The sequence below is a fragment of the Salmo trutta genome, chromosome 31 (genome assembly GCF_901001165.1).
Source record: "Salmo trutta chromosome 31, fSalTru1.1, whole genome shotgun sequence".
Lineage (NCBI taxonomy): Eukaryota > Metazoa > Chordata > Actinopteri > Salmoniformes > Salmonidae > Salmo > Salmo trutta.
The window spans coordinates 33699597-33723548 of NC_042987.1; the positions used below are offsets into that span (position 1 = coordinate 33699597).

The following is a 23952-nucleotide window of genomic DNA, read 5'->3' on the forward strand; positions in this document are numbered from 1 at the left end:
CTCAAGAAAGCACATATACATGCCCGTCTGAAGTTTGCCAATGAACATCGGAATGATTCAGAGGATAACTGGGTGAAAGTGTTGTGGTCAGATGAGACCAAAATGGAGCTCTTTGGCATCAACTCAACTCGCCGTGTTTGGAGGAGGAGGAATGCTGCCTATGACCCCAAGAGCACCATCCCCACTATCAAACATGTAGGTGGAAACATTATGCTTTGGGGGTGTTTTTCTGCTAAGGGGACAGGACAACTTCACCGCATCAAGGGGACGATGGACGGGCCATGTACCGTCACATCTTGGGTGAGAACCTCCTTCCCTCAGCCAGGGCATTGAAAATGGGTTGTGGATGGGTATTCCAGCATGACAATGACGCAAAACACACGGCCAAGGCAACAAAGGAGTGGCTCAAGAAGAAGCACATTAAGGTCCTGGAGTGGCCTAGCCAGTCTCCAGACCTTAATCACATAGACAATCTGTGGAGGGAGCTGAAGGTTCGAGTTGCCAAACATCAGCCTCAAAACCTTAATGACTTGGAGAAGATCTGCAAAGAGGAGTGGGACAAAATCCCTCCTGAGATGTGTGCAAACCTGGTGGCCAACTACAAGAAACGTCTGACCTCTGTGATTGCCAACAAGGGTTTTGCCACCAAGTACTAAGTCATGTTTTGCAGAGGGGTCAAATACTTATTTCCCTCATTAAAATGCAAATCATTTAATATTTTTTTTTACATGCGTTTTTCTGGATTTTTTTGTTGTTATTCTGTCTCTCACTGTTCAAATAAACCTACCATTAAAATTATAGACTGATAATTTCTTTGTCAGTGGGCAGATGTACAAAATCAGCAGGGATCAAATACTTTTTCCCCTCACTATAACTCAAACATAGGCTACACATTAATGTACTGCTTCACCTGAGACAGTTGCCACCTTATGGCTGCAGAGTTTTGAAGACTTCTTTGTCCCCCAACACCCATTTGAAATGCTTGCTGTCAGTTTCAAATGCATCCTTGACATTAGGTATGTTTGAAAGTAAAACAAAACATTTTTTATCTTTCTTTTAACTTTAGCAAACCTTACTGTGAAACGATAGAGAATGAGCCAATCGTGTCCATCCACTGTTATTTTTAAAACCACAGTAGCATAACCAACAGAATAACAGAATTTTAGGCCAGAGAATCAATCTCTCAATTAGTTTAATGGAAGGAGATGTGGAAGCGGAAATTCACTTAGAATCCTATTTGTCATCCTTCTCTCTGGATACCATCTCCTTATTCATCACATTCAGTCTCTGCTCTTCAATACATCGTAAAGATATCAAGAACTGGACCACTGCTGGCCACATCGATAGACGGTCACTGTAAAGCCATATAGATAGACGGTCACTATAAAGCCATATATAGTGGCTCAGTTGGTAGAGCATGGTGTTTGCAACGCCAGCATGGTGTGTGCAACGCCAGGGTTGTGGGTTCGATTCCCACGGGGGGCCAGTACAAAAAAAAAAAAAAATGCATGAAATGAAATGTATGCATTCACTACTGTAAGTCGCTCTGGATAAGAGCGTCTGCTAAATGACTAAAATGTAAATGTAAAATGTAGATAGATGGTCACTATAAAGCCATATAGATAGACGGTCACTATAAAGCCATATAGATAGACGGTCACTATAAAGCCATATAGATAGACGGTTACTATAAACCCAAATTTACATCAATAGATATGACTCATGCGTATCTTCCTCCATCAACACAAAACACAGGCCTTCCCGCCTTTTCAAATGACGGGAGACCGATGAAAGAGAAATTTGGTACAAAATGATCCCTCGCTCTATTTTGGAACAAACACAGTACATAGGTTTACTGTACTACAACAAGGCTGCCTTGCAGGGGTAGCTGTTGAAGAAATAAGGTCTACAGAGAAGGGTGAGTTTCACCGCCGTGCAGTACAACCTCCCAAAGAGTCCTGACGTGACCCGTTTGACCTCCGGATTCGTGGCGGCTTTCCAGAGTTCGTATATGTCGACCACGTGGCCGTGCGACGTCATCATCTTGTCGTAGATGCACAGGTGGTAGGGCGCCTTGCCCTCACCTGAGAAGTACACATGCTCCTGCGGCAACACGCCCATGGTGTTGGCGCAGATGCCCATGAAGACATCGTCGATGTACAGCGAGGCGTTGAGGGTCAACGAAGCCTGGTAGATTTTGTTCGCCACGTCTCTAGAGACAACGTAACCCGCCCCTGCCGTGTAGTCCGGGTATGCCAACCATGGGTACATCTCATATGGGACATAGTACTTGCTTTCCTTCCGGCGGATGGGTGGCGCGCCTCTGTGCACACGACCAATCCAGAAGTCTGTCACGCCCTTCCTGTCTATGTCCTGAAGGTAGCACACCAGGTTGGGCATGTGCACGAATATGTCGTCGTCAGACGTCATGAGGAAGCGGGCGTGCGGGCAGTAGGCGTGCGCCCACCGGAACTGTAGCAGAAGCTTGAGGGTTAGGTTGTGGAACGAGTCCACAAAGTCCTGCTGGACCAAGTCGCCATTCAAGAGGTCTTCACGGACAAGGTTGTCCTGGGTGCCCCCTCGGCTCCTCCGAGTCTGGGCAGCTTCCTGCTGCTTGGGGAGGCCCAGCACAAAAACCACCTTCACAGTCACACCCAAGGTCTGGCGGATGTAGGTCTCGTTGCCCCACGTCGACCGTATGGCTCGCCGTCTCTCGATGTTCTCTGGGGAGGACTTGACTAGCAGCAGCAGTAAAACGTTCTTCTCTCCTGAGCACTTATCCGGGTGGTTGAGCAGGTAGCGGTGGTTGCTGAACATCTGGGCCTCCTGGCGCGAGATGGTGAAGCTCTTGTTGATGAAGGTGTAGCGGTTGACCAGGTAGCGGTAGGAGTAGGACTTGACGTGGCTCACCACGCTGCCATCCCAGCACACCATCACCACCGACAGCACCAGGCACGTGGTCATTAGCTGCAAGAACTGGCACTTGCGGATCCGCCGAAAATTCACAAACATACCGGAAAATTGGTTCTGGAAAATTCTGGGGTTCTTCCTCTGTCAAGTCTGTTCGGTGTTGGCGGCGGTGGTGTGTGTCAGAGTGTGTGAAAGAGCGGCTGCAGAGGCAGTTGTCCCAGTGACTGTGCATAGCAGTGTGTGTGTTCCATCCTAGGTTTCCCACATGGAGCAGGAGGCATGGGTGTGTCAGGGTGAATCACATAAGGAGCCTCCCAGAATCCATCGCCTCCGTCCGGAAAGTCCCTCACACTCCTGTTGTTACTGACTCAAACACAGCCGTCCTCATAGTTGCTCAGACTCATCCAGCGTTCCCAGGGTGCCGAGCATTGCTCTGAAATGGAACAGAGAGTACACGTTTTACTCTAATGGCCCAATGTGGTGAGAGTTAAGTGTAATAAAATCCTCGTTAGAGAAAAGCAGACAAACAGATCAATCAACTAGTCTGAAATTGAATTTTACAATTTTGCCTTTGGGTGTGATAGAGTTCTTAAACATTTGGTAACTGTTTACGTTATGCTGCTCTTCTACCTGTGTAGTTACTCTGTAATTACTCTAACTATAATGTATTAACTTCTGAATACAATGTTGTTATTTAAAGATGCAATATGCAGAAATCGCTCTGCCATTTCCTGGTTGATAAAATTCTAATAGTTTGCCTAATTTCAGTTGATGTGACAAAACAAGCAGTCATTGTGAAGAGAATCATTGTACCATCTAAACCACTGAAATATCTTTTCCATAACCAAAAATATTGTATTTTCAGCTGTTTGAAGCTGGTGTACAAAACCCAAAGTAAAAGATGCAAAAACGAAACTAAAGAACAGGATGCATAGAAATAGCGAATGATGCGAATGAAAGCTCCATAGCTCATATTTCTATATGCATTTGTTCGGTCTCCCTAAAAAAGTTACATATCGCAGCTTTAATACAGCATCATTACAACACAGGTACAAAGGCAACTTAATGTAAAGACTTACCAATTAGTTTTTTAATGTAAAGTTGTAGTATTTACTCTTATTTAGCATAGCTTTTGCTTCTATAATCTCCATGCTTTTTTAAGCTAGTCAGGCTAATTAAGTGTCATAATGATGAATTGTGGGGCCATTTAGTCATGCAGGCACACAGATACATGTTTCATTGTCCAAGCCACACTATGTATGTTAAGGTAATATATATTGAGCTGTGTCTATTCTGACTGTGTCTAATAGTGTAATGGTCATAAATAGATTGCCTGCCAGGGCTTTCAAGGATGATTCATTACTGGGGAGGTTAACATGCAGTAGTGATGTCATTAACAAAACCAAGAATGAAATAGTACTTCAACAAAATAGTATGATGAAATATATATACTGTGGGAAGAAAAAGTATGTGAACCCTTTAAAATTACCTGGATTTCTGCATAAATTGGTCGTACAATTGTATCTGATCTTCATCTAAGTCAAAACAATAGACAAACACAGTCTGCTTAAACTAATAACACACAAACAATTCATTGTTCATGTCTTTATTGAACACACAGTGTAAACATTCACAGTGCAGGTTGGGAAAAAGTATGTGAACCCTTGGATTTAATAACTGGTTGACCATCCTTTGGCAGCAATAACCTCAACCAAACGTTTTATGTAGTTGCGGATCAGACCTGCACAACGGTCAGGAGGAATTTTGGACCATACCTCTACAAAACTTTTAGTTCCACAATATTCGTGGGATGTCTGGTGTGAACCGCTCTCTTGAGGTCATGCCACAGCATCTCCATCAGATTGAGATCAGGACTGACTGGGCCACTCCAGAAGGCACATTTTCTTCTGTTGAAGCCATTCTGTTGTTGATTTACTTCTGTCTTTTGGGTCGTTGTCCTGTTGCATCACCTAACTTCTGTTAAGCTTCAATTGGCGGACAGATAGCCTTACATTCTCCTGCAAAATGTCTTAATAAACTTGGGAATTCATATTTCCGTTGATGATAGCAAGCTGTCCAGGCCCTGAGGCAGCAAAGCAGCCCCAAACCATGATGCTCCCTCCACCATAGTTTACAGTTGGGATGAGGTTGATGTTGGTGTGCTGTGCCTTTTTTTCTCCACACATAGTGTTATGTGTTCCTTCCAAACAACTCAACTGTTGTTTCATCTGTCCACAGAATATTTTACCAGTAGTGTTGTAGAACATCCAGGTGCTCTTTTGCGAACTTCAGACGTGCAGCAATGTTTTTTTTTTGACAGCAGTGGCTCCTTCCATGGTGTCTTCCCATGAACACCATTCTTGTTTAGTGTTTTACGTGTTGTAGACTCGTCAACAGAGAAGTTAGCATCTTCCAGAGATTTCTGTAAGTTTTTAGCTGACACTCTAGGATTCTTCTTAACCTCATTGAGCATTCTGCGCTGTGCTCTTGCAGTCATCTTTGCAGGACGGCCACTCCTAGGGAGAGTACCAACAGTGCTGAAATTTCTCCAGTTTGTCTTACCGTGGACTGACTTTTAGAGATACTTTTGTAACTCTTTCCAGCTTTATGCAAGGCAACAATTCTTAAACTTGGGTCTTTTGAAATCTCTTTTGTTCGAGTCATGGTTCACATCAGGCAATGCTTCTTGTTAATAGCAAACTCAAATTTTGTGTTTTTTATGGTGCAGGGCAGCTCTAACCAACATCTCCTATATCGTCTCATTGATTGGACTCCAGGTTCACTGACTCCTGAAGAAAAGTACACACCTCCAGGTTGTGTAAGGGCTATTTGACCAAGGAGCGTGATGGATGGCTGCATCAGATGACCTGGCATCCACAATTTATTTCACCTTTATTTAACCAGGTAGACAATCAACCACCTCAACCCAATTGAGATGAGTTGGACCGCAGAGTGAAGGACAAGCAGCCAACAAGTGCTCAGCATATGTGGGAACTCCTTCAAGACTGTTGGAACAGTATTCCTGGTGAATCTGGATGAGAGAATGCTAACAGCGTGCAAAGCTGTCCTCAAGGCAAAAGGTGGTTACTTTGAAGAATCTCAAATATATTTAGATTTATTTAACACTCTTTTGGGTACTACATGATTACATATGTGTTATTTCATAGTTTTGATGTCTTCACTTTTATTCTACAATGTAGAAAATAGTAAAAAAATAAAAAAAATAAACCCTTGAATGAGTAGGTTTGTCCAAACTTGACTGGTACTGTATATACACTATACTATATTTGTACCCGTTTCAAAGTTTTTATATATATTTTTTTTATTACAATATAAAACATCCACATACAAACGACAACATACCAACGCACACAAACTTCTACATCACCCCTACCCAGATCCACCTGCTCACACCCCCATCTCCAGTGCCCGCATCACTCTCCACCACATTGGGCTCAAAGTGCACCATTTTGTTTCTCTCAGTCTTCCTCGCACTTTCAACATTTAGATAAAGAATGTGTCCTTTCCATTGTGTTAACGATGGAGGATTAGTTGATTTCCAGTTAAGTATCATTTTTTTTTTCAAGATGATTGACGAGAAAAGTATCGTCCATCCCATCAGGTATCTCACGGCACACTCATATGCCATGTCTTGAAATATGAAAACTGTCACGGTTGTCGTAAGGATTGGACTAAAACGCAGCGGGAATATGTATACTCATCTTCTTTTTATTTTGAAGAAGGAGAAACAACTAAATAAGTATACCAAAAAAGAACAAAACAGTCCTGTCAGGTGCAACAACCACTAAACAAGGAACAACTACCCACAAAATCCCATAGAAAAACACCCCTCTTAAATAGGACCTTCAATTAGAAGCAATTAGGAGCAGCTGCTTCCAATTGAAGGTCAACCCAACAAACACCACATAGAAATAGACAATCTAGAACTAACATAGAAATAGACTCACAAAGAACAGAGCCCAACAAACCCTGAAACACTCTAAACAAACACCCCTCTTAAATATAAACATAGCCCAACAAACCCCGAAACACTATAAACAAACACACCCCTGCCACGTCCTGACCAAACTACAATAACAAATAACCCCTTATACTGGTCAGGACGTGACACAAATAGACGGATTAAAAGTAGATTTACATTGTAATTTTTCTGACAGCCAACTTTCTACCTCTGCACATAACTTTTGGACTTTTATAGCATTCCCAGAAGTGATGGATTATTAAGTCATTGTTAGTTTTACACTTAAGACATGACTCTGCTGTGAATTTTGTCTCTTGTGTAATAAATTATATACATTAGTTTATACTGGATTAAGTGTAAATGTTTAAACTGTAATTTTGTTCCAACATTCCCTCCATCTTGTGGCAATATCAGTTCTTTCTAAGTCTTGGTTCCAATAGTTTATATATTTTTTCTTAGCGATTGTCAGTTGGATATGCTCTCATTAAGGTTTTGTATATCTTACCTATCATATGAACAGTCTATTCTGACTGAAATAGGATTCCCTCAAGATTGCTCTGATGTCCAAAATATTTCAAATATGAATGTCTTGATATAAAACGTTTAAGTTGCATGTATCTGAAAAATATCTACATTGGTCAGTCCAAAATGTATTTTTCATTCTGTAATGGAAGTACATGTATTTCCTATTACCAAGTCATTTACGGGTTTATATGCCTTTACTTTTCAATGTGGACCAATTTATCAGTAGATTCTTAAACACTATGATCCAATGATTGTTCCATAGGGTTGTGTTTTTAGGGAGTGATATTGGTTCTTGTAGAATACGTTTCATTTACTTCCATGTTGTTAAAGTGTTCTTAACTATGAAGTTGTTCATGTTCTTAGCTTTTTCCTTTGAAATTTCACATGTGAAAAGTTTCTGGGGATGAGCGTGCGCATCTTCAATATGTACACTTTGTTCCTCTTTCGTGCATTTAACTAGCCTATGTATTGCAAGTAAAAGCCCTGGGTGGCGGCGTGTTGATTCAATTCCATGTCTGGAAGGTTAAAACCAATGTTACAAGTATTGGTTTTTCCAATTATATTTCGAGGCTGCCGGTTAGCACGTAAGGCGTGCCGATTGGTGTCACCTCGTTAGTCAGTATGTATTACACCTGTGCTGGCCTGTCCATCTCGTTAGTCGAAAGGTGTTTCACCTGTGCTGACATGATATTTAAGAGTGGCTGGCCCAGTGCTTCAGTTGTCTTGAAAGATGTGGGTTGGGTTGGGTTGGGTTGGGTTGGGTGTGGGGTTGGGTTGGGTTGGGTGTGGGGTTGGGTTGGGTGTGGGGTTGGGTTGGGTGTGGTGGGGTTGGGTTGGGTTGGGTGTGGGGTTGGGTTGGGTTGGGTGTGGGGTTGGGTTGGGTTGGGTGTGGGGTTGGGGTTGGGTTGGGTGTGGTGTGGGGTGGGGTGGGGTTGGGTTGGGTGGGGTGTGGGGTGGGGTTGGGTGGGGTGGGGTTGGGTTGGGTGTGGGGTTGGGTTGGGTGTGGGGTTGGGTTGGGTGTGGGGTTGGGTTGGGTGTGGTGGGGTTGGGTTGGGTTGGGTTGGGTGTGGGGTTGGGTTGGGTGTGGGGTTGGGTTGGGTTGGGTGTGGGGTTGGGTTGGGTGTGGTGTGGGGTGGGGTGGGGTTGGGTTGGGTTGGGTGGGGTGTGGGGTGGGGTGGGGTTGGGTGGGGTTGGGTTGGGTGTGGGGTTGGGTTGGGTGTGGTGTGGGGTGGGGTTGGGTTGGGTTGGGTGTGGGGTTGGGTGTGGTGTGGGGTGGGGTTGGGTGTGGGGTTGGGTTGGGTGTGGGGTTGGGTTGGGTTGGGTGTGGGGTTGGGTGGGGTGGGGTGGGGTGGGGTTGGGGTGAACACCTTTAGTTGGCGCTCCCTATTTGATTTCTAGAAAAAATATTCCTTTGTCTGATCTTCCCTGTTTTCTTTTTGCTAAACTTTTTGGTTTGCTTCCTGTCTGTGAGTTTGTGTTTTTCTTTTGTTTTCCTCTTAGTGGGTGCTCACGGTGGGTGTCTTTTAGGTCCCAGTTGTTCTTGCTATGCAATTTTCAATGAACACCTCTATGAGAGTCTTTTATAACCCCACCTGTTTCGTTTTGGTTGTTGTCAGTGACTCTGTTAGTTCCCCTTACTGTTTGAGTGACGTTTTTGGTTTTCTTGCTGGGGGAATGTAACACCACCCTCAGACTTAAGGTGTAGAACTTTCCTTTTTATTTTATTATCTTTATTTGCCCATATAAAGTCTGTTATGACCAAGTATACATTTTTTTTTAAGAATGTCTTTGGTGTGGTAACCGAGAATTAAATATACAGCTTTGTGAGCCATGCCATTCTGATGAGGAAATATTCTACTTGTAAGATTTATGGGAAGATTTTTCCATTTAATTAGACCTGCTTTCATATTGTTGAGTAATGAGACACATTTTTTTATATTTGTTTGTCACGTATTTAGCATCCTAAGTATTTTATATTATTTTTGTGGTCCACTAAAGGATTGCTGTAGATCATGAATTGTTTTTCCTATTGCCATTATTTTAGGGTTTTCCAAGTTAATTTTATATCCTGAGATTTTTGAGTATTCTGAAACTATATTTAGCAAGAGTGGCATTGAGTTTTCAATATTGGTCAGGTATATCAGGATATCGCCTGCAAATACGTTTAGAGAGTCATAGTATGAATACATAGTTATTGTATACATTACATATATTTATTTATTTATTTAACCTTTATTTAACCAGGTAGGCAAGTTGAGAACAAGTTCTCATTTACAATTGCGACCTGGCCATATAGAGCATGTGGGCTGAGCAAACATTTAACAGAGAACACACAACAAAAATCAAGCAATTATTTGTACTTTGAGGCACTTTTAAACTCCAACTCCTCTCCTAATGTACTGAAAATCTGTTGATTTATGTCATTGTACATACATTGGAGGAAGACTGTCAGTTAAGGGTGCGTTCGTAAATTCACTCTGGCTATCTACTCTGATTTCAGAGAACTCTCGTCTGACTGTGCCAGAACGCAGAATAACTGATGAATTTACGAATGCTCAACACCCGCTGAATATGGCCGGTGCCGGTAAACATCAGCAAAACAAAGCATACTTAAATTGTTGCCAGCAGCACAGTTACAGTCACCAATGCTCTGGATAACATGAAAGTAGCCTAACCAGTTGTGCTAGGGTGAGGAAAATGGTCAGAGTGAGGTGTTCTCTCATTTGTGTCTGGAAGTAGCTAGCAAGCGAGCCAACGTTAGCCAGTTAGCTTGGGTGCTTGACTGCCGTTGTGAGGTCAGACCGCTCGGATCAACCCTAGTCCTCGGCCAGAGTGTCTAGTGTGCGCTCTGAACGCTCGGAGAGCGAAACGCTCTGGACAATCTGACAATGCTCGGGAATTTATGAACGCCCAGAGCGCACTCTGGCCCTCCAGATTGAAATTACTGACACACCCTGAGTATTGTGGTCAGGTAGCCTAGCGGTTGAGAGTGTTGGAGCAGAAACTAAAAGGTTGCTGGTTCGAATCCCTGACATGACTAGGTGAAAAATCTGTCAATGTGCCCTTGAGCAAGACATCCTAATTTCTCCTGTAAGTCGCTCTGGATAAGAGCGTCAGCTAAATTACTAAAATGTTAATTAAAATATAGTGGCTGGTGGGGTTCTACTTGGAGAGTGGGTCCACCAAGAGACTGAAGTGAGATTAGTTGAGGCCCCCCACACACCTCAGAGAAGCTGCCCTCCCAGTCACCCAATCCCTCTATACCTGTTTTAAATCTATAGGCTTATCATTTCAACTAAATCAGTTTCATATCATAAAAACAAGTACTTCTGTTGTGTGCTTCTCCTCTGATTTCCCAGTGTGGCTTTGTGTGACATTAGCTGAGAAGTCCAAAGTGTGGCCAGTGAATGGTAAAAGCCAGCGCAGCAAATGTTGTCCCATAATAGAGGGGTTTATGACGACGACCCATCGAAACGCCTGAGAGCTGCGGAAAGCGTTCGGCACACAATGGAGGGCATCAGGGTAGCTCTGGGAGCACAATGACAGTGAGAGCGGAGATGAGAATAGGCTGCTTCCGCCCATTTGGCCTTGGTAAACTCCCCCCCTCCCCCGAGAGCTTTTATCATTAGCTACCCACTGCCTAATAGGGTCACGCTCAGAATCTCGTATCTTTCTCTGTCTCCTCTCACCCCTCTCTATCTCTCCCTATCTCTCTATCCTTATCTCTTCCTGTGACTCCCTCTTTGCCTGAGTAAGATGAGGAGGTATTGCTGTTTTGTCTAACCTCAGCTTCCCCATTTCAACCCGAAAAAGCTTTCAGAAGCCCCTCCTCCCACTGTCTGTGTTACAGTAAAGTCCACGCCTGCATGAATCTGTGTTTACTAATTAACTGTCATTATCTCATAAAGGACAATGGTTCAAGAAACAATCGTTAGCAAATTGTATGATTCAAGTAAATCTGGAATTAACTGGAAAGGGACGTTCAGTTACATCACTCCACTCCCCACCGCTTACCGTATATGTAACCGGGGTAATTTTGCATTGGTAAATGAAAGAACAGTTAGATAGAAGTAGAGACATGCTAAAATAAATGCCTCTGTCTTACTATGATGTATTCATTTGTGCTTCATGTACTTGTGTGTGTACCGGTGTCTGACATAAGACACTGATTATAAACTGGGTGGTTTGAGCCCTGAATGCTAATTGGCTGACAACCGTGTTATATCAGACCGTATACCACGGGTATGACAAAACATTTATTTTCGCTGCTCTAATTACGTTGGTAACCAGTTTAGAATAGCAATAAGGCACCTCAGGGTTTATAGTTTATGGCCAGTATACCACGGCTAATGGCTGTTCTTAGGCACGATGCAACAGCCGTGGTATGTTGGACAAATACCACACCTCCTCGAGCATTATTGCTTAAGTATACTTCCCAGGCACTTAGGTACTCCATTGTAAATACTTGGCTTTCCTGCTGATGGTCTTGTGGCCATATCCATCTAACAAAGACAAAGGTGTGTCTCGCCTCTCAAGTCTCATTGACATCTGCCAATAAAACTGCCTGTTTGTTCTGCAAGTTTTCTTGTTGACTGTTGAAAGTCAAATATGCTTTACCTCACAGGTGTGTTTGGTTTGTAATATGTGTTGTGACATACCTTTACTTAGGCTACTTTCTACTAATGTTTAACCATTCAACTAATTATTTGTATACATTTTTTTTACATTTTAGTCATTTAGTCTTAGTTAGTGCATTCATCTTAAGGTACAGTAACTAGGTAGGAAAACCACGTATCACAGTCAAAGTAAGTCAATTTTTCCTCAAGAAAGTAGCTATCAACAAGGTCAGAGCTAGTAAGGGGAGACAAAATGTTGGGCAAATGGATCCTGTTCTTGTTAGACTTCAGTGCAGCTTTTGACATTATCGATCATAGTCTGCTGCTGGAAAAACGGATGTGTTATGGCTTTACACTTCCTGCTATCATGTGGATAAAGAGTTACTTGTCTAACAAAACACAGAGGGTGTTCTTTAATGGAAGCCTCTCAAACATAATCCAGGTAGAAGCAGGAATTCCCCAGGTTAGCTGTTAAGGCCCCTTGCTTTTTTCAACCTTTACTAACGACATGCCACTGGCTTTGAGTAAGGCCAGAGTGTCTATGTATGCGGATGACTCAACACTATACACGTCAGCTACTACAGCGACTGAAATGACTGCAACACTTAACAAAGAGCTGCAGTCCTAAATATTTCCAAAACTAAAATCATTGTATTTGGGACAAACCATTCACTAAACCCTAAACCTCAACCACATCTCGTAAAGAATAATGTCGAAATTGAGCAAGTTGAGGTGACTAAACTGCTTGGCGTTATCCTGGATTGTAAACTTTCATGGTAAAAACATATTGATACAACAGTAGCTAAGATTGGGAGAAGTCTTTCCATAATAAAGCCCTGCTCTGCATTCTTAACACTATCAACAAGGCAGGTCCTACAGGCCCTGGTTTTGTCACACCTGGACTACTGTTCAGTCGTGTGGTCAGGTGCCACAAAGAGGGACTTGAGAAAATTGCAGTTGGCTCAGAACAGGGCAGCACTGCTGGCCCTTAAAAGTACACGGAGAGCTAACAATGACATTCATGTCAATCTCTCATGGCTCAAAGTGTTTAAAATAGTAGCACACAGCTCGGACACCCATGCATACCCCACAAGACATGCCACTAAAGGTCTCTTCACAGTCCCCAAGTCCAGAACAGACTATGGGAGGCACACAGTACTACATAGAGCCATGACTACATGGAACTGTATTCCACATCAAGTAACTGATGCAAGTAGTAAAATCAGATTTAAAAAACTGATAAAAATACACTTTATGGAACAGAGGGGTCTGTGAAGAGACACAAACAAAGGCACAGACACATGCATACACACATATGATAACATACATATGATAACATTTGTAGATATCTGGTAGTGGAGTATGGGCCTGAGGGCACACACTTAGTGTGTTGTGAATTCTGTAATGAATGTATTGTAATGTTTTTAAAATGTAATAACTGCCTTAATTCTGCAGGACCCCAGGAAGAGTAGCTGCAGCAGCTAATGGGAATCCATAATAAATACAAATACAAACACATTACTCAGGAAATGTCAGGATTGCCATGGGTTTAAAGTCATGTTATACTCTATAAGGTACTGGTAAATGTAAAGCTAAGTACGTCACTAAATAAATATATATATTTGGTCATTATGGCCAAATATATATATGAAAGTACCACGTTCATCTGTATGAACAATAGTACGCAAGTATAAACTCCATGGGCCAAGCAGCCGTCATACCGCTCAGGAAGGAGATGTGTTCTGTCTCCTAGAGATGAACGTACTTTGTTGTGAAAAGTGCAAATCAATCCCAGAACAACAGCAAAGGAGCTTGTGAAGATGCTGGAGGAAACAGGTACAAAACTATCTATATCCACAGTAAAAACGAGTCCTATATTGACACAACCTGAAAGGCCGCACAGCAAGGAAGAAGCCACTGCTCCAAAACCACCATAAAAAAGCCAGACTACGGTTTGCAACTGCACATGGGGACAAATATCGTACTTTTTGGAGAAATGTCCTCTGGTCTGATGAAACAAAAATAGAACTGTTTGGCCATAATGACCATCGTTATGTTTGGAGGAAAAAGGGGGAGGCTTGCAAGCCGAAGAACACCATCCCAACCGTGAAGCACGGGGGTGGCAGCATCATGTTGTGGGGGTGCATTGCTGCAGGAGGGGAAGGTGCACTTCACAAAATAAATGGCATCATGAGGAAAGAACTTATGTGGATATATTGAAGCAACATCTCAAGACTTCAGTCAGGAAGTTAAAGCTTGGTCGCAAATGGGTCTTCCAAATGGACAATGACCCCAAGCATACTTCCAAAGTTGTGGCAAAATGGCTTAAGGACAACAAAGTCAAGGTATTGGAGTGGCCCTCACAAAGTCCTGACCCCAATCCCATAGAAAATATGTGGGCAGAACTGAAAAAGCGTGTGCGAGCAAGGAGGGTTACAAACCCGACTCAGTTACACCAGCTCTGTCCGGAGGAATGGGCCAAACTTATTGTGGGAAGCTTGTGGAAGGCTACCTGAAATGTTTGACCCAAGTTAAACAATTCAAAGGCAATGCTACCAAATACTAATTGAGTGTATGTAAACTTCTGACCCACTGGGAATGTGATGAAAGAAATAAAAGCTGAAAAAAATCATTCTCTCTACTATTATTCTGACATTTCACTTTCTTAAAATAAAGTGGTGATCCTAACTGACCTTGGACAGGGAATTTGTACTAGGATTAAATGTCAGGTATTGTGAAAGCCAAATACATTTAAACTCAGGTTAAGGTGTATGTAAACTTCCAACTTCAACTGTAGTTTGTTTGGCATCTTTTCAAGGGTGTCACCATCCTCAGCAAACACTCTGAAACCGTTGATACAGGTTTGTCAAAATGTTGCGAATATTAGCATACCTTTAACACACGGGAAACCCTCTTTTCACGACACTACGGTAATGACTTTTTCGTAGAAGGTTAGGAATACTTATGCAGCAGGTTAGGAGACTGAGGTTAAGGTTAGGAATGGGGATAGGGTTAGCAGGAAATGCTCTCCTAACCTGCTACATAAATCACTTTGTATCGAAATGCTGTGAAAAGTGTCTGTCCCTTCAACACATACAGTCGTGGCCAAAAGTTTTGAGAATGACACATTAATTTTCAGTCTGCTGCCTCAGTTTGTATGATGGCAATTTGCATATACTCCAGAATATTATGAAGAGTGATCAGATGAATTGCAATTAATTGCAAAGTCCCTCTTTGCCATGCAAATTAACTGAGTCCCCCAAAAACATTTCCACTGCATTTTTGGCCCCACCACAAAAGGACCAGCTGACATCATGTCAGTGATTCTCTCGTTAACACAGGTGTGAGTGTTGACAAGGACAAGGCTGGAGATCACTCTGTCATGCTGATTGAGTTCGAATAACAGACTGGAAGCTTCAAAAGGACGGTGGTGCTTGGAATCATTGTTCTTCCTCTGTCAATCATGGTTACCTGCAAGGAAACACGTGCCGTCATCATTGCTTTGCACAAAAAGGGCTTCACAGGCAAGGATATTGCTGCCAATAAGATTGCACCTAAATCAACCATTTATCGGATCATCAAGAACTTCAAGGAGAGCGGTTCAATTGTTGTGAAGAAGGCTTCAGGGCGCCCAAGAAAGTCCAGCAAGCGCCAGGACCGTCTCCTAAAGTTGATTCAGCTGCGAGATCGGGGCACCACCAGTACAGAGCTTGCTCAGGAATGGCAGCAGGCAGGTGTGAGTGCATCTGCACGCACAGTGAGGCGAATACTTTTGGAGGAGGGCCTGGTGTTAAGAAGGGCAGCAAAGAAGCCACTTCTCTCCAGGAAAAACATCAGGGACAGACTGATATTCTGCAAAAGATACAGGGATTGGACTGCTGAGGACTGGGGCAAAGTCATTTTCTCTGATGAAAAAAGCTTGTCTGGAGAAGACAATGTGAGCGCTACCATCAGTCCTGTGTCATGCCAACAGTAAAGCATCCTGAGATCATTCATGTGTGGGGTTGCTTCTCAGCCAAGTGAGTGGGCTCAGTCACAATTTTGCCTAAGAACACAGCCATGAATAAAGAATGGTACCAACACATCCTCAGAGAGCAACTTCTCCCAACCATCCAGGAACAGTTGACGAGCAATGCCTTTTCCAGCATGATGGAGCACCTTGCCATAAGGCAAAAGTGATAACTAAGTGGCTCGGGGAACAAAACATCGATATTTTGGGTCCATGGCCAGGAAGCTCCCCAGACCTTAATCCTATTGAGAACTTGTGGTCAATCCTCAAGAGGCGGGTGGACAAACAAAAACCCACAAATTCTGACAAACTCCAAGCATTGATTATGCAAGAATGGGCTGCCATCACTCAGGATGTGGCCCAGAAGTTAATTGACAGCATGCCAGTGTGAATTGCAGAGGTCTTGAAAAAGAAGGGTCAACACTGCAAATTTTGACTCTTTGCATCAACTTCATGTAATTGTCAATAAAAGCCTTTGACACTTATGAAATGCTTATAATTATACTTCAGTATTCCATAGTAACATCTGACAAAAATATCTAAAGACACTGAAGCAGCAAACATTGTGGAAATTAATATTTGTGTCATTCTCAAAACTTTTGGCCACGACTGTACACTCACACACAGTCACAAATCTGTACTTGAAACTCTAACCGGGAGTGCAAATTGAAAAAGCCTCATGGGTTCCCAACTCTGTCTAAATACAGTTTGTGTGAAAGTGAGCCTTCTATGTCTGCATAGTTTCAAAGTACAAGCACAAATGAAAGCAGGAAGCACCAGTGACTAGATCAATAAAAACGTGGGCAAACGGAGCAGAAGCTAAGCTACAGGACTGTTTTGGTAGCACAGACTGGAATATGTTCCGGGATCCCTCCGATGGCATTGAGGAGTACACCACATCAGTCACTGGCTTCATCAATAAGTGCATTGATGACGTCGTCCCCACAGTGACCGTACGTACATACCCCAAACAGAAGCCATGGATTACAGGCAACATCCACACTGAGCTAAAGGCTAGAGCTGCCATGTTCAAGGAGCGGGACTAACCCGGAAGCTTATAAGAAATCCTGCTATGCCCTTTGATGAACCATCAAACAGGCAAAGCTTCAATACAGGACGAAGATGGAATCGTACTACACCGGCTCCGATGCACGTCGGATGTGGCAGCGCTTGCAAACCATTACAGACTACAAAGGGAAGCACAGCCGAGAGCTGCCCAGTGACACGAGCCTGCCAGACGAGCTAAACTACTTCTATGCTCGCTTTGAGGAAGATAACACTGAAACATGCATGAGAGCACCAGCTGTTCCGGAAGATTGTGTGATCACGCTCTCCTCAGCCGATGTGAGTAAGACCTTTAAACAGGTCAACATTCACAAGGACGCAGGGCCAGACGGATTACCAGGACGTGTACTGCAAGCATGCGCTGACCAACTGGCAAGTGTCTTTTCACTGACATTTTCAACCTCTCCCTGTCCGAGTCGGTAATACCAACATGTTTTAAGCAGACCACCATAGTGCCTGTGCCTAAGGTAACCTGCCTAAATGACAACTGACCATGTAGCCATGAAGTGCTTTGAAAGGCTGGTCATGGCTCACATCAACACCATTATCCCAGAAACCCTAGACCCACTCTAATTTGCATACTGCCCCAACAGATCCACAGATGATGCAATCTCTATTGCACTCCACACTGCCCTTTCCCACTTGGACAAAAGGAACACCTATGTGAGAATGCTATTCATTGACTACAGCTCAGCGTTCAACACCATAGTGCCCTCAAAGCTCATCAATAAGCTAAGTACCCTGGGACTAAACACCTCCCTCTGCAACTGGATCCTGGACTGCCTAACGGGCCGCCCCCAGGTGGTAAGGGTAGAAACAACACATATGCCATGCTGATCCTCAACACAGGGGCCCCTCAGGGGTGCGTGCTCAGTCCCCTCTTGTACTCCCTGTTCACTCATGACTGCATGGCCAGGCACGACTCCAACACCATCATTAAGTTTGCCGATGACACAACAGTGGTAGGCTTGATCACCGACAACGATGAGACAGCCTATAGGGAGGAGGTCAGAGACCTGGTCGTGTGGTGCCAGGACAACAACCTCTCCCTCAACGTGATCAAGACAAAGGAGATGATTGTGGACTACAGGAAAAAGACGACCGAGCACGCCCCCATTCTCATCAACGGGGCTGCAGGTTGAGAGCTTCAAGTTCCTTGGTGTCCACATCACCAACAAACTAACATGGTCAAAGCACACCAAGACAGTCGTGAAGAGTGCACAACAAAACCTATTCCCCCTCGGGAGACTGAAAAGATTTGGCATGGGTCCTCAGATCCTCAAAAGGCTCAGCTGCACCATCGACAGCATCCTGACTGGTTGCATCACTGCCTGGTATGGCAACTGCTAGGCCTCCGACCGCAAGTCACTACAGAGGGTAGTGCGAACGGCCCAGTACGTCACTGGGGCCAAGGTTCCTGCCATCCAGGACCTCTATACCAGGTGGTGTCAGAGGAAGCCCATAAAAATTGTCAAAGACTACAGCCACCCTAGACATAGACTGTTCTCTCTGCTAACTCATGGCAAGCGGTACCGGAGCGCCAAGTCTAGGTCCAAGAGGCTTCTAAACAGCTTCTACCCCCAAGCCATAAGACGCCTGAACATCTAATCAAATGGCTAACCAAACTTTTTGCATTGCCCCCCCCCCGCTTACACTGCTGCTACTCTCTGTTGTTATATTCTATGCATAGTCACTTTAATAACTCTACCTACATGTACAGTGGGGGAAAAAAGTATTTGATCCCCTGATGATTTTGTACGTTTGCCCACTTACAAAGAAATGATCAGTCTATAATTTTAATAGTAGGTTCATTTGAACAGTGAGAGACAGAATAACAACAAAAAAATCCAGAAAAACGCATGTCAAAATGTTATAAAATGATTTGCATTTTAATGAGGGAAATAAGTATTTGACCCCTCTGCAAAACATGACTTAGTACTTGGTGGCAAAACCCTTGTTGGCAATCACAGAGGTCAGATGTTTCTTGTAGTTGGCCACCAGGTTTGCACACATTTCAGGAGGGATTTTGTCCCACTCCTCTTTGCAGATCTTCTCCAAGTCATTAAGGTTTCGAGGCTGATGTTTGGCAACTCGAACCTTCAGCTCCCTCCACAGATTGTCTATGTGATTAAGGTCTGGAGACTGGCTAGGCCACTCCAGGACCTTAATGTGCTTCTTCTTGAGCCACTCCTTTGTTGCCTTGGCCGTGTGTTTTGGGTCATTGTCATACTGGAATACCCATCCACGACCCATTTTCAATGCCCTGGCTGAGGGAAGGAGGTTCTCACCCAAGATTTGACAGTACATGGCCCTGTCAAATGATGCCGTGAAGATGTCCTGTCCCCTTAGCAGAAAAACACCCCCAAAGCATAATGTTTCCACCTCCATGTTTGACGGTGGAGATGGTGTTCTTGGGGTCATAGGCAGCATTCCTCCTCCTCCAAACACAGCGAGTTGAGTTGATGTCAAAGAGCTCCATTTTTGTCTCATCTGACCACAACACTTTCACCAGTTGTCCTCTGAGTCATTCAGATGTTCATTGGCAAACTTCAGATGGACCTGTATATGTATTCTTGAGCAGGGGGACCTTGCGGGCGCTGCAGGATTTCAGTCCTTCACGGCGTAGTGTGTTACCAATTGTTTTCGTGGTGACTATGGTCCCAGCTGCCTTGAGATCATTGACAAGATCCTCCCGTGTAGTTCTGGGCTGATTCCTCACCGTTCTCATGATCATTGCAACTCCACAAGGTGAGATCTTGCATGGAGCCCCAGGCCGAGGGATATTGACAGTTCTTTTGTGTTTCTTCCATTTGCGAATAATAGCACCAAATGTTGTCACCTTCTCACCAAGCTGCTTGGCGATGGTCTTGTAGCCCATTCCAGCCTTGTGTAGGTCTACAATCTTGTCCCTGACATCCTTGGAGAGCTCTTTGGTCTTGGCCATGATGGAGAGTTTGGAATCTGATTGATTGCTTCTGTGGACAGGTGTCTTTTATACAGGTAACAAACTGAGATTAGGAGCACTCCCTTTAAGAGTGTGCTCCTAATCTCAGCTCGTTACCTGTATAAAAGACACCTGGGAGCCAGAAATCTTTCTGATTGAGAGGGGGTCAAATACTTATTTCCCTCATTCAAATACTTATTTCCCTCATTAAAATGCAAATCAATTCATACAATTTTTGACATGCGTTTTTCTGGATTTTTTTGTTGTTATTCTGTCTCTCACTGTTCAAATAAACCTACCATTAAAATTATAGACTGATCCTTTCTTTGTCAGTGGGCAAATGTACAAAATCAGCAGGGGATCAAATACTCCCCCCCCCCACTGTACATATTACCTCAACTAACCGGTGCCCCCACACATTGACTCTGTACAGGTATATATAGGTATATAGTCTCGCTATTGTTATTTTACTGCTGCTCTTTAATTACTTGTTACTTTTATTTCTTATTCTTCTCTGTATTTTTTTTAACTGCATTGTTGGTTAGGGGCTCATAAGTAAGCATTTCACTGTAAGGTCTACACCTGTTATATTCAGCGCATGTGTCTAATACAATTTGATTTGATGTTCAGATTTGCCAAAAGGAGGGAGAGCTTTGTGTGGAGTAAAGGTGGTCTAGAGTTTTTTTTCCCCCTCTGGTTGCACATTTTAACATGCTGGTAGAAATTAGGTAAAACGGATTTGAGTTTCCCTGCATTAATGTCCCCGGCCACTAAGAGCGCTGCCCATGGATGAGCGTTTTCCTGTTTGCTTATGGACGTAAACAGCTCATTGAGGTGCATTTTTTTTTTTTCATCATCTTCGAAATGCAAGAGAAAGGCCATACTTTCAGATAGGAGTCTAGGTGTAATTTAGATTTTGGCCAGCAGACGGCAGCAGTGTGTGTGCAAAGTTTCCAACTGATCCAGTGAAGAATTAAATTACTGCACAATATTTTGTATCAAGTCTGCCAGGAGTTTGCCCAAATGTGCCTAATTGGTCAATTGATACATTTGCAAGTACATAACTATAGAGAACATACAAAAATGCTATGGTAATAAAACATTTAAGATTACACACCACCAGGAATGTCATAAATTATAGATCATTAGCTTATACACTAACTTTCACACATCTAGATGACCGGGCGTGGTGGGTGTGGAGCTAGAGACAGCAGTGGGGATGGGTCAAACTGTAGACCCCAGTGCCTACATTTGGACATTAAAAATTGATTTATAAAACAAAACCATGCTACATTTTATCTCTGAGACCTTAAGGATGACAAATCAGAGCAAGATTACTGAATGTAAGTACATTATTTACCTTCAAGGGTGAATGTATCAAACCAGTTGCCGTAATAAAAGAGGCTATACAAATCAAAATATATTTTAGATCCTTCACAGTACCCACCCTTTGCCTTGATGACAGCTTTGCACACTCTTGGCATTCTCTCAACAAGCTTCACCTGGAATTCTGAGCACATGTTGGCTGCTTTTCCTTCACTCTGCGGTCCAACTCATCCCAAACCATCTCAATTGGGTTGAGGTCGGGTGATTGTAGAAGCCAGGTCATGTGATGCAGCACTCCATCACTCTCCTTGTTGGTCAAATAGCCCTTATACAGCCTGAAGTTGTGATGGGTCATTGTCCGATTGAAAAACAAATGATAGTCCCACTAAGCACAAACCAGATGCGATGGCGTATAGCTGCAGAATTCTGTGTTAGCCATGCTGGATAAGTCTGCCTTGAATTCTAAATAAATCACTGACATTGTTACCAGCAAAACACCCCCACACCGTCACACCTCCTCCATTCTTCACGGTGGAAACCACACATGCGGAGATCATATGTTCACCTACTCTGCGTCTCACAAAGACACAGCGGTTGGAACCAAAAATCTCAAATTTGGACTCATCAGACCAAAGGACAGATTTCCACCGGTCTAATGTCCATTGCTTGTGTTTCTTGGCGCAAGCAAGTCTTTTCTTCTTATTGGCGTCCTTTAGTAGTGGTTTTTTTTGCAGCAATTTGACCATGAAGGCCTGATTCACGGAGTCTCCTCTGAACAGTTGATGTTTAGATGTCTCTGTTTCTTTTATTTGGGCTGCAATTTCTGAGGCTGGTACCTCAAATGAACTTATCCTCTGCAGTATAGGTAACTCTAGGTCTTCCTTTTCTGTGGCTGTCCTCCATAAGAGCCAGTTTCATCATGGCGCTTGATGGTTTTTGCGACTGCACTTGAAGAAACTTTCGAAGTTATTGAAATTTTCCGGATTGACTGACCTTCATGTCTTAAAGTAATGATGGACTGTCGTTTCTCTTTGCTTATTTGAGTTATTCTTGCCATAATATGGACTTGGTCTTTTACCAAATAGGGCTATCTTCTGTATACCACCCCTACCTTGTCACAACACAACTGATTGGCTCAAACGCATTAAAAAGGAAAGAAATTCCCCAAATTAACTTTTAACAAGACACAGCTGTTAATTTAAATGCATTCCAGGTGACTACCTCATGAAGCTGGTTGAGAGAATGCCAAGAGCCTGTCATCAAGGCAAAGGGTGGCTACTTTGGAAAATGTCAAATATAAAATATATTTTGATGTGTTTCACACTTTTTTTAGTTACTACATGATTCCATATGTTATTTCATAGTTTTGATGTCTTCACTATTCTTCTTCAATGTAGAAAATAGTACAAATAAAGAATACCTGGAATGAGTAGGTGTGTCAACTTTTGACTGGTACTGTATATTTAAAAAAAAAAATTGTCTTCACAAATATAGTGCACTGGGCCTTTACTTGTCCTGTATTAGCAGACCGATATAGCCCTCTGTAGGGCGGAGAGACATGTATCTTGTCAGTATATCCATATTTGCTCCAGCTAAACTTAAAGAGGACAGTAGGCTTAACTACTTTCAAAAAGCATGTTTAAAAAAATATAAATATTTTATTGTCACCAGATCGGTGCAGTGTAATGTGTTGTTCTGATGAAAAGTAAGCAAATGGCGGTATTAGACTGAAAGATATAAGGTAATTTGGTCAAACTTGTGAGGCTCTCCATGCTTATTAGCTGCTCATTCAACATATTTGCTGCTACTTCACGCAATCCCGTTTGAACCGTTTCCCTTCCTAACTGTTTTACTGTTTTAGATCAACCAAAAACGTTTCCTTGGCCAAATATTATAAGATTTTCATAAAAATGCCACATATGTGGAGGCAAAAAGACTTGGGTAGTTGCAGCGGTCCGGAGAGCATGGAGTTTCGCTCTGCCACTTCTCACAATGGTGCCCATTTAGTAGTTAGATCAAAGCTGAATCAATGTCTTGGAAGATCACATAATAAATAATTAGTATTCTACATAAAATAACAAAACATCTTCCCGCCGCTATGGTCACAGGTCGTATAAATAGATCTCAATCTGGAAAGAATCACTGCCAAGCACGCGCCACAACACGGCACTTACCGCTGTTATATATAATATCCAAATTACCAGTTGTAAGAAGTAGTCCCAATGTCAACCGACTCCTGTTGAGTTCTCTCTTTACCCTCCTGATATAGCTCTGGGGGTATTTCTGTCTACCTCTCCCTGGAGTGATTGGAGTGGAGTCACACACACACACTCCTCTTTCTAGAAGCAGCGCAGTTAAACTGAGTGTGTCAGCATCACTCTTTCCAGAGCGTGTTGCCACTTCCTCTGCTCACTCCACGCCCTCAAACACTGTGGGAGTGTGTAGAGAGGGAGGTAGGAAGCCATATGAGGGAGAGAAAGACTTAAAGTGCTTGCTTCCACCTCAACATTTTCAACCAGAGGTTTTCCCCTGACGATATCAAATCCATAAACATGTCCCCAGATCATCTATAGTA

At 43.1% G+C, this 23952-nt stretch overlaps 1 protein-coding gene across 2 annotated transcripts; it reads right to left on the minus strand.

Moving 5' to 3' along the window:
• Positions 1 to 1511: 1511 nt before the first annotated feature.
• On the minus strand, positions 1512 to 23952 carry LOC115170056 (lactosylceramide 1,3-N-acetyl-beta-D-glucosaminyltransferase A-like). 2 transcript variants are annotated; one of them, XM_029726298.1, is made up of 2 exons: positions 23579 to 23952; positions 1512 to 3343 (listed from the first exon to the last, which is right to left on the minus strand). In XM_029726298.1, the coding sequence occupies exon 2, from the start codon at positions 3010 to 3012 to the stop codon at positions 1861 to 1863; it is 1152 nt and encodes a 383-aa protein (XP_029582158.1). In that variant the 5' UTR covers positions 3013 to 3343; positions 23579 to 23952; the 3' UTR covers positions 1512 to 1860. The 2 variants fall into 2 exon arrangements, with proteins under 2 accessions (XP_029582158.1, XP_029582157.1); XM_029726297.1 differs by having other exon boundaries at positions 23552 to 23952.